Here is an 11623-nt window from a genome sequence, read left to right as displayed (position 1 = left end):
AGAGTATATAGGTTTCTGTCCAAATGTAAGCTCCAGGGCTTAAAAATGAAGCCAACACCAAAGTGAAAAAAAAGGTAGTTTGATGAGTGTCCATTTGAAGCTGGCTCTAAAATTGAGTCAGTCCCCAAGACCTCGTTGTAAAAAGCCAAACCTTACAAAAACCTTACAGCAGAAATAAACATGTTTACAGCCTGGTATAAAAAAAATTTTTTGTCCTCGATAGCTAATTTCTTCATTCCTGACAAATGCAAGGGGGTGAATTTATATATAATTCATCTGTTTAGATTACACTTAAAGTTAGGAATAATAGGTGCATGACTTTGAGTGGCACGCAACACTTTTTGCCTATTTTTGAATTAGCTGCGGAGTCAGGCAACGATGGCAGAAGACACCACGCTGAGCTGAGTTGAATCACTACATTTTAACCTTTTTTTTTTTGGAAGAAAGCAGGTGTATGTTAAGGGCTTGATTTGCAACTTGGGCTTGCATACTATCAGCTTTAACTCTTATCTAAACTGTAGTACAGTTGAACCTAAGAACCGTACTGTTAAAACAAATGCAGGACTCTCGTTAGAACAGACAAAGCTGTCTGTCAGCCGCAAACAGTCGTGAAATTGTCTTTATTGTGAAATGTGAGGGCAGCTCGTTCCTTTAAGGCCTCCATCGTCCCCCTGATACATTGTGCTCATTATATGGGTCATGAGCCCAGGGAGGGTTTGGGCTCTTTAATCAATGAATGCAATGACACTGGGTATAAGTCACACTGGTATTCATAGAGCAAACCATGGCAACCAAAAAAACCCAGAGCAACAGATGAAGACAAAGTGCCATGAAGCGTACAGTACAGAGGGTGGTCTGTGTGTACATTATAAGTATGTGGATGGACACTGTGTGCAGAAAACAGGTGGATGGTCCTATATGTGTGGGTTCTTCCTCAGTTTCATTTAGTTCCTATACTGTAATTACATGGATGAGACTCACTGCAAGCTCTTTCCCTCCAGTGCTCTCTCTCTCTCACTCCCAGTCTGTGATTTCATGTATAATTACTTGCATAATTATAGTTTCCTCCATCCTACTGTTTCAGGAGGTCTGTTTCTGTCTCTCTGGTATCGCTTGTCTTTCTTTTTCTCCAACACTCACACATCCGCACACACACAGACACAACAGTACTTGCACCCCACCGATTGTGCCTTCCTTTGCCTTTGCCTGGTGGTAAGACTCGTCTTGTCACTTTCCTTTGTCTCGTCTCCGTCTGAGGCAGGCCTGTTCTAATATTGGAAAGACAGCGGCTCTGATACAGTGTGCATGAAGAAGTCGGTGGTTTACTCCTGAGCTGCCATGCGTCCTTATTAATTATTCATTGAGATATCACGAACTTAAAGAGCCGTAAGGTGTGTCACAGGGAATGAGAGAAAAACAAAATGCTCTATTACTTTTGTGCTCTGGCTTACTACTTAAAGCTTTCTGAACTGCATGAGAAGAGGCACATAAACTCTGACAGTAGCATCACAAACCAGCACCTTCTTCTGTTTTGTTTCTTAAGGCTCGCGGATGATGCCACTAGATACAATTAGTTTGATTGCTTAGCAACTGAACTTCACTTTTGAGAGAGGGAAGAGGCGGCGAAGCTCAGGTGGAGTATCGAGGTTACACGCTGTTTTTCTGAAGAATCTGTTTTTCCCAAAACTTCCATGCGAAGTAGCACGCGGTGTATCCTCAGCACCACTTTTATGTGTCAATCAGGAGAGTAACACACCATGCTGGGTCTGGGGTTAAATGACAATAAGATTATATCAACAGCACACATAATTCACACACACACACACACACACACACACACACACATTTGAAGAGTCATTTACTGCTTGACGGGATTTGAAATTTTAGCTTAGTACTGAACTGCAGGTCTACTGTGCAACCAGTCGTGGCCTACTTTCAGGTATCTGGAGGATTTCCCTGCTTTATCTGGGCATGTATGCCCTCACACTCTTTCAACTTTAACAAGAAGCTGCAATGTAAAGGAGGAAATGCAGAACCTCTGAATGTTTCAGAGTGAGTGCCAAGAGTAGGATTAGGCTGGCACCTTTTGAAAAACTTGAGGTTCAGAGTTTCTGTCAGCATTGCACTGGTAATGTAATAGTTGTTAATAACCAGACACTCACAATTACCACCTGGACCATGATGGTCAGTTGTGGTCTTAGTCATTGTGTTCTTACCCCATCTGCTGGAGAGACATGAGACCAGGACCTGATACAGTCAGTGGTGGGACAGGCCTGGAGAGTCCCTCATATCTCCTGAGATGGGTGATATATTTATCAAAGTTCCCAAACTAGCTCATGTGTTCAGTCACAACTTCTGCCCTTTCGATCTTTTTTTCTGATCATCTCTTCAGTGAGGTGGTCGAGTTGCGAGTTGGAAGGGGGGGGCAGGGTCACTTGGGACGGCGGCCTGGCTCGCGGCACATCGGTGAGGCTTTAATTTGATGTGCGAGGCGAGCTGCGGCGGACTCTCCCAGCAGAGACGGTTCTGTGTTTGTTTTGCGGGTGTGTAAATTAGCGGTAATTCGTTTGCTCAGTAATGACGTGGGAGAGCTAATTAGGGCAGTGTTGATGGGTGCATTAATTAGTCTCTAGTGTGTGATGCTAATGAGATCCTGATTTGGAGTGTGTGTTTGTGTTTGCATGTGCATGAGTGTAAGCCATGTATCTGTAAAAGTCTACCACTACAGGTCATGCCACGAGGAATGTAGTATGAGAGCATGTGGGAATGGGTAAATAGAGGAAGAGCATATCTGTAACACGTGTACCTTGTGTATGTGTGTATGATGGACACGGCAGGGCTACAGTGTGTATAAGAACATCTTTAATCCTAGTTACTCCATGATGTCGGCCATGCCTGGCTGAATATTGATCCCTCCGTTGAACCATCGCAGGGCCAAGACGGGCCCCTGCTCACACATCCCACTTGAAACACCGCAGTGAGGAAGCCGCGGTGTGCAGCCGCTCAGTCACACCGCTGTGGTTTCAGTGCTACAGCTGAATCACAATCATAAATTCATACCAACCTATAAAAACGTCCAGGACACAAAACAGACAACACAGGGAGCCGTAATGGATGAAAGGCTGTTTTATAAGTGTGTTCAGTGACAGGTCCACTTCACAGATAAGAAGGATCCATCTGTGTGTGGTCACAGCAGGGCAGTGCTACTACACTACCGTGGCTTCTCTCAGTCAGGTTGTGACAAGGTGGCAGCTTGCTCAAAGAATTTATGGCATATTACTATGTGGCATTCGTCATAGCAGCAGTGAAAGCCAAGCATATGTGGAAGGAGGGTGGCTTTAGAGCCTCACCAGTGATCTATTCTAATCATATTTATTCATGATTATCCCGTTATACATAATCCATTACTATTCCTGTTCAGCTGTATCCTCTGCTGTTTCGTGGTTTTGTTCATTTCTTCGCCTCCTCTCCTTTCTCATGTGCAACTGTGGAGAAAAAGAGATATTTAAATTAGCATGAGAGGCCGGCAGATCATCCTACAGCACACAGAGTCATCTGTGGCTCTGAAACTTTAATTGACAAATACAATAAGGTGAGTTATATTTAGCATAGCATAAATTTCATCTACAGTTTCAGAAGGAGAGCTCATGAGAAGGGTTGAGGGAGAAGGGTATTTGTCATGTTGAGCTTTATTGAGGACACTCAGAAAGAGACCCAGGTCATGCTCCGACTCTCTACTTTGGATTTATGATTTTATTTGAAGTGAAGTTCAGCCGGCATACCTCGAACCTCCACCTTGCACTCCACCTCGTCTTGCCCAAGATCGTTGATAGCCCTGCAGGAGTATCTGCCACCATCAAACAGGCTTGGCTTGCGGATATTCAGAGTCAGCACACCCTGGTTGTTCTGTATCAGGAACTTGGGGTCTTCACCGATGATCATGTTGTTCTTCATCCAGATGATCTTTGGCTAAGGAACAGTGTGTCAGGAGAGACAAAATTGGTGGGAAGGAGGCAACAAGAGGAGGAGGTGGAGGGAGTGAATAAACAGAGCGAGGCATGTGGGGAGGGGTAGGAGAGGTGAAATTAGGTCAACATTTTGGCTTGACAAATCTTTGCCGATTCGGTGGGATAAAAAAAAAAGTGTGTTCAAAGATCTTTCTGTTCCACCTCTTGTTCCAGCTTCAGACATAAAAATACATTCCTGTTGCAAAGGCATCAAATCCTCTCTGACTGTTCTGCACTCAAAACTTGTACGCTCGCTCTCAAAAAACACAAACCATGAAATCTGTGGCGTACCCTTGCAGCACAGCTATGAGGGACCAGAGCAGGTAAAGTGGAAGCAGGATGGTGCTGTAATGCTGTAGTGTATCATTTCATGTGCAAGACACGGCCTTCTGTGCTAAATGACAATCCAATTTTTTGACTTTATTTGACTATCCATTTATGACATATGTATAAACTACATTTATATATAATGTAAATATCAGTTATATTCAGTCACATAGTTCCACTAACAAACAGCCTTTATTATAGAGATGTAAATACCTTGGGGTTGCCGCGAACGGCACAGCTGATGGCTGTGGTGTAACCTGCAACCACGCTTCTGTCCACCAGAGGAGCTGTGAATTTGGGGGAGCGGCTCATGTCCTTCTCCTTGAAGGTTGAAGGGTTGCGGTCCAAACCTGGACAAGAGTCATTGAGAACACACACACTTATACACTGTAACGTTTAAACCAGTGTGAGCTTCAATGCAAAGCTAAATTTAAAAAAAAACAAAAAAAAAAACATACACAGTTCTCCTCCAGCACACTGGGCTTTACTGGAAAAACTTTCAGCTACCTGAACTTAATCAGTGTACTGCCTGAAGCTGTTTCTCCTTTCCTTATGTGATGAATGTGAGAATGGAAGAGCACATAATTTGCTTCCTTGCAATAATTATGGATAACCAACCATTTTACCTATTGATGGTTAATTGTAAATGCACTATAATATTGTTAAAAAGATAGATGTATGCCAGATGGCTGAAAAGATTCTGGTGAATAAATGTATATACTGCAGAAAAGAGTTATGTGCTTCAGTTTTGACAGGATTGCTGTAATTTAACTCACACCAAACTATCTAAAGCTGTTCAGAGAATGTGTAAAACATAGATGCTTCATTATTAAACTACTGTTCACTTTACGCTGCTTTGGGATTGTTTTGCCTTCGTATAATATCCATACCACATCAGCAAATTGTTTCGATTTGCAGGCTACCCTTTAAATTATCCATGAACGAAACTGACTTTTGTTTTATCCTGAGGTCAGGTGGACACTATGATCAACAGTCCTCACAGTTTTACAGGCCAGACTGGTGTTGGAACACAAAAGAGATTGGCTGGTGGGCTGCCAAGTTTTCTGGTAGAGTAGACAAATGCAACAAGAGAACAACAGTAGAAGCAGTTGGCTGGTGGCAGGTGTTAATTTCCCAGCCTGGTTGCTTTCATAATCTGCGGACAGTATTAAATGGTATTTAACACACTGTCAAAGAATATTTCTGTTTAGCATAATCAGTGTGAATTCATTTTCATGTTCACGTAATTAACTGCAAGCCACATTTAATCACACATATTTTTATGTTGTTCTATAGTAAAGAATTTACATATTTTTGATTCCATTTATTTTTATTTAATCAACATTTCTGATACATTCCTCTCTTCATATCAATTACATGCCTTGATGCTCACTTAGTGCTTCAGTTGAATACAATGTGGCCTACAGCTCAGCATGCGCTAGATGTAGCTTGGCATCAAAAGCAATACTATCATGTTACAGTGTGCAGTGCTCTGCAGGGATTTCATTACCTGTTTTGGTAATGACAGCGGTGTTCTTGCTGATGCCAGCCTCATCGCTGAGGCCACAGATGTTTTCGCTGAACACTCGGAACGAATACTCGTTCCCCATGACCAGGTCAGACACAGTGCAGCTGGGCCTGCGGTTGTGCTCATATACCGTGAACCACTCCTGATATGAGAGAGACAGAGACCGACAAAGAGATGGAGTGAGGAGAAAGAGAGGTTCAAAGTGGCTTAGGATGAGAGATCTATATAAGCTGAAGGCTCTGCAATCCCCAGCATCCATGTTCCTCTAGTCCACCTTCCTGTCTATCCATTTAACGTGGCAGGCCTTGGGCTTTCTGTATGTGACACATCTCTAAGCATATGAGATGTAGCATGAGTGCTTAAAGTTTGTGGCTGATGTGATATTTTTATTGTAGACCAACAACAGTTAGAACAACATCATGTGATTCCACATAGCTATAAAGAAACGAGCTGTAAACAAATCATAGACTTTTTACATTTTAAGAAGATATGTTGGCAGACTTGTTGGTATACAACCTAGCTAAGGATTTATTATGATTTATCTTGAGTCATGTTTGTGGCCATCTGATGAGTGGAAGTCCAGCATTCCGTCTCTGTGTTTGGTCTCCACTGTAGTTCTTTAGCTGCTACATGATATACTGTGTTCAACAGCCAGTTAGCTGTGTCTGTCTGCCATTTATTGCTGGGCAGGTAGTGTACGGTGCGTTTTTACTCCTCAAAGCAATGAATTAGGTTACGGTTCTTTGTGTGCATTTGATCTACAATTATTATCAACAAAAATTTGTTTAAACCACAAGCTGAATGCTTCACATTAAACATTCTATGTGTAAAATATATGTCAGAGTTTAAAATACAATGTACAAACGGAAAAAGATTTGCAGACCTCCAGTATGTCTGCTGTTGAGTTACCTCCCATGACTTCCCCTCCAGCTCTTTCATGCGTACCTTAGTCTTCATGTCAGACTTCTGAATGGTATAGCCGATAATCTCACAGTTGCCGTCATCTTTGGGTGGCTTCCACTCCAGTGCAGCATTGAAGCCCCAGACATCTGTGACATGCACGGCAATGGGAGGACCCGGCTTTTCTGTTGGGATTGTGAGAAGAGACGAGATAGAGTTGGAGGATATTGCAAGAACCAGGCTGTCTGGTTTATAGTTTCATACAAAATCCTTACACTGCATAGCTAAAGTATACTGAGAAAGTGGTCCACACATGCATAGCTGGAGATAACTCTTTTTCCTGCCAAGTTAAAAATGCATACAGGGGGAGAAATGTTCAAACAGATCTGGAGCAGGGAAGCCCCACAAAGAGAAAGAAACCAACACTTACAGTGGCTGAGATTTGACAGATTAGTGAGATAAAAACAGATTACAACGATTGACAGATTAACAGAGCAAAAGACAAAAGATCAAGGGAAGGTGGTGATAGCTGAATACATTACTAGAAAAAACTGTTGGCACGGTGATGACAAAGAAATAGTATACTTTGCCTGCCTGGAGGACAGAGCAGAAGGATGCGATGTATATCATCAATCCTTCAGTGTGGCCTGCACCATACACAGCACAGTACAGAAAACTGTACAACGCAGTAATGTATTTGTCATTAATCTTTCTTTGTATACTCTCCTCTGTGGAGTACAGTACCAGCAGTGAGCAGCACTGCCGTTTTCACTCCTTAATCCTCCCTGTACCTCTCAAATAGATCAACTAGAGGTGATCAGCGCTTCTCATTAGCTCAACCTTCTCAGCCGAGGAAGTGACAGAGTAGCCCTCAAACTTAATCCGAGTCTACACGCAAATAATCTCAGCGGAGCGCCACCAAATAATCCACCCAGATCCCTGACCCAGGAATACATGGCGTAAGCTGAGGAATGAGTTGGCGGCCGCCGTGGCAGGGCAGGAGCCAGGATTATGCGAGACAGAGGAATGTGCACTTTGATGATTTGCTGCTTTGAGTCACAGATCCCAAGAAGTATGAAATGAGGAATTATCATCATATTTGAAAAAACTCTTCGCATGTCACAGATTTTAGCTCATGCCATCATCCCCTTCCAAACAGGTTATTACTCGTGAACCTTGTGAAGTATGTATTATGTAAGATGTTCCAATCTTAATGAGAGAACATGCGATGTGGGGGTGACTCTTTAACTGAAGTTAAAAGGGTGTCGGTGCAATGAGGGAACTGACCTACAACCTGGATGTGTATGTCAGCGCTGTCTGACATGTTCTCAATTTGAACAGACAGGGTGTACTTTCCGGAGTGGGTTCTCTCTGCAGAGCGGATGAAGAGGATGGTGTCCACCTCACTGGTACGAGTTCCCACAGTTTTGTCGTCCATGGGAATGCCATCTTTGAACCAGGTCACAACTGGGCGAGGTTTACCCTGCAGTCAGAATGAAGGACATTCATATTTCAAGGAATAAATTCATTCGATCTTAGAAAATACTCTTGAATACTTGTGCCTTTTTTTTTTTTTAGCTTATTGAGACAGAAATGAATCTCAATTTGAAGAATATTTGGGGGCATCCAGTCTAGTAAAATATGTCTCAACTGTAGTTGCACCTCATATTCCATCAGTGTGAAAACAGCCACGGAAACACACGCTCTACAACTCTTGGATAAAACGACAGAACAATGGGTGCTCTTTTCTCCCAGGAGAACATTACATAGCCAGGTTCTGTGTCTCAGAAAAGACTTTTCATCTGCTGCTTCAAACAGTAGCAGAGCTTCGGTTCACTTTCTTCTTGACTATTTTTATTTATAACAATGGCTTTCCCTTTGCTACTTGTGGTTAGCTTCTTTTTACCAGTGCCATAATTTGCAAGTTGCTGTCAAATGCTATAATGCCCCCTGTACCCTTTGAGCTATTGCACTCACTGTTGGTAGCAACCTTTACAGATCTGATTTATATTCCAGAAGAAAAAGTGCCCCGTCAGACTGTGCCCATGGGGGAATCTTAGTATTTGGTTTTGTCCACTATCCAAAACACACACGCTGAGTGCATTTGGATATGTAATACTGATAGCCATAAATTAAACCTGGCTGCCCACTGTAGTAAAATGGGATAACTTGGCCCAGTTTCATTTTTACTTACAATACCCAGGGATTCACTTGAAATGACCTGTTTTATGTGGTGCATGGAGTCGGAGCCCATCCAAACTTATGTATATATATATATAAGAACTGGATTTACCTGAAAGGGGATGACCAAGTTCACCTTCTCACCAACAAGCTTGATGAGTTTGGTTCTCAGACTGCGAGGCAGACGGATCTTTGGATTCTCTAGGTGGTGGATACAGAAGAGAGGAAACTGAATGAGTGGGTGATGCTATACATATATACAAATGTAAATGTGTGTGCGTAAATATATATATCATATAAAGCTTTTGTATTATGTATATTTGTGTGTGTGTGTTGAAGCATAAATTAATACTAATTAATATCAATTATGCACCATGTAGTTAGAAAACAATATATGAGGTTTATAGTAATTTTATAACAGCTTAAACACAAAGGCATAGTTTATAATTAAAAAACTGTGTGCTACTCTTGAACTGTTGTTGAACATTAGTACAGATGGCACATAAGTAGAAGTAGCAGTGAGTGGGTTTTTGACAGAGGCGGATTTATTACATATTTTACACCAGCTTTTAAAATCAGCTCTTTTCTGACCCATGATTTCTCTGATAGTGACAGCCTGGGAGAGAGTGGCAGGAGGGCTGCGTCCAGCAAGGTTGACCGCCACCACTCTGAATAGCATCTTCTCCCCGACTGGAAGATTCTTCACCCTGTACTGGGTCTTTTCCAATGGTACATCATTAGCCTGCACCCACTCGTCACCTGAGAGAGGAGTCGGACCAGGAGAAGAAGGAATCAGAAGATCAGAATAACCAGGAAAGATCTGTATATTGGTCACCAATAAAGTGTTTGATTAGTCCTGTCCCACCAAAGCTTCTGCTGCAACACCTGTCCAGCCCAACCTTGTGGAAGGACTGTGTACGTATGATACAAGACTGTAGCTTTTGTTTGGCTAAAACTAAGAAATACTATGGCTGGTATTTTCATAGCAGATATTTTGACTTGTGTATTGATTATGGCTGTCTTCCACTTAGTGGAGGTCCTGCTTTTGTGCATGCTGTACCACTGTCAAGGCTTACTGGAACACTAAGTAGAAATGACACATCATTATTTCCAGGTAGGCTGCTTCAACACAAAAGGGCTTTTCTAGCTAGAAAGACAATGAAAGTAATGCCAGAGAAGTGTAAACATTATATAACACAAAAGTTGATAGATCTACAAAGCATTCATAATCAGTTGACTTAAATAATACCAATAGTCGCAACTTACAAACCCACTATAGCACCTGAGAATAAAGTGGTATCCATTTTGCATATATTTACTTCCTTCTTTGCAGTACTCAATGATGTAGCCGTTGATGCCGCCTGCTCCGATTTTCTCTGGAGGACGCCACTTGAGCGCACAGGTAGTGTCTGTCACATCATCCACCGTGAGACGAGTGGGCTCACTGGTGGGGGCTGAGAGAGACGAGAGCTAATTAATACGTTAATACCCATTGTAAATGAGATGGGAAGGTAGGTTAAGCTGCCTAAAAATGAGCATTGTGTGAAAGCCTCTGTTAATTAACCATTCGGCTAATGACAAATGGCAACGCACCAATGGGCATGAAGGGCTTTGAGCTTTCACTGGGCTGAGAGATGCCAATGCCGTTGACTGCAAACACTCTCATTTCATAAAGTACACCTTCGATCATCTTCTTAGCCTCGTATGTGTTGGACTCATAAACATCAAAGTTGAGCTTTGTCCACCTGGAAGAGCCAACCTTCTTCCTCTCCATCAGGTAGCCTGGAGGAAGCAATATCAACACACAGCGAAGCTGTTAAAAACGGCTCAGTGTTATTTGGAACAGAGTTTGATAACACTGCAATGTAATAAACAGAGTGGATCATAAACTGCTGTTTTCTCCAGAGACATCATATGTAAACATTACATGCTGCGTGTTTCAGCACCTTTAATGGGAACTCCACCGTCAACAGCAGGAGGATCCCATGTGATTGTGGCAGAGTCCTCGCCAACTGATGTGCATATGACATTCTCGGGAGGGTTTGGCACATCTGGAGAGGCAGGTTACAGTTGGAAAGATGAAACAGAAAGAGAAATGAGAGCATGCATGGGAAGTGTTTCTGAGGCTGTACAGTATGGGTGAGGAAACATGCAGATGTGATTTCCAGGGTCAACACTTAATGTACAATCCATTCCCTACTGATTTAAATGAATAACTGATGTTTTACATTAATTATATATACAGCATGTTCGTAAATTGTAGTGGCTACAACATACAGGCAAAATACAATTTCAAGGACCTACAGCTCTCAACAGTCCAGAAAATAAAAGAGAAAGGGCGCAAGAAAAAAAGGAAAAAAAAAAACAATGAGGCAAGTGTGAGAAAAAGCCACTGACCCACGATCTTGATGAAGAGTTTAACATTGTCCTCCCCAGCAGGGTTAGTAACAGTGATGGAGTAGTTGCCCTCATCGTCTTTCTCTGCCCCCTCAATTACAAAGCTGCTCAGGGTCTTCCTCGTCTCCACGCGGACCCGTCCCTCATCCTCAGCCACCACCTACAGCACCACAGGGCAGAACAGAGTGAAGACAGACAAAACAAAAGACATAGCAGAAGAGGATGGTGTCGCATGACGACATCTGCAACAATGACAGGTGATTCAACACTCCCACTCTAGTGC

General features: G+C 42.5%; 1 protein-coding gene across 1 annotated transcript in view; it reads right to left on the bottom strand.

Annotated features, from left to right (window-relative positions):
- Positions 1 to 2927: 2927 nt before the first annotated feature.
- mybpc2a (myosin binding protein Ca) overlaps positions 2928 to 11623 on the bottom strand; it is a gene marked incomplete at its 5' end in the record, with an annotated part of 44727 nt that continues 36031 nt past the window's right edge. The window contains 12 exons of the mRNA XM_084570006.1: positions 2928 to 3485; positions 3783 to 3969; positions 4548 to 4684; positions 5845 to 6004; positions 6808 to 6947; positions 8050 to 8245; positions 9056 to 9144; positions 9535 to 9702; positions 10263 to 10397; positions 10537 to 10725; positions 10890 to 10994; positions 11341 to 11500. Of these exons, the coding sequence (XP_084426132.1) occupies positions 3451 to 3485; positions 3783 to 3969; positions 4548 to 4684; positions 5845 to 6004; positions 6808 to 6947; positions 8050 to 8245; positions 9056 to 9144; positions 9535 to 9702; positions 10263 to 10397; positions 10537 to 10725; positions 10890 to 10994; positions 11341 to 11500 (1701 nt within the window). The 3' untranslated portion in view covers positions 2928 to 3450. The remainder of the gene's footprint in view (positions 3486 to 3782; positions 3970 to 4547; positions 4685 to 5844; positions 6005 to 6807; positions 6948 to 8049; positions 8246 to 9055; positions 9145 to 9534; positions 9703 to 10262; positions 10398 to 10536; positions 10726 to 10889; positions 10995 to 11340; positions 11501 to 11623) is intronic.

Source organism: Chelon labrosus (assembly GCF_963514085.1).
Source record: "Chelon labrosus genome assembly, chromosome: 21".
Taxonomy (NCBI): domain Eukaryota; kingdom Metazoa; phylum Chordata; class Actinopteri; order Mugiliformes; family Mugilidae; genus Chelon; species Chelon labrosus.
The sequence above is the reverse complement of the archived record's forward strand: the minus strand, read 5'-3'. Positions and strand labels throughout refer to the sequence as shown.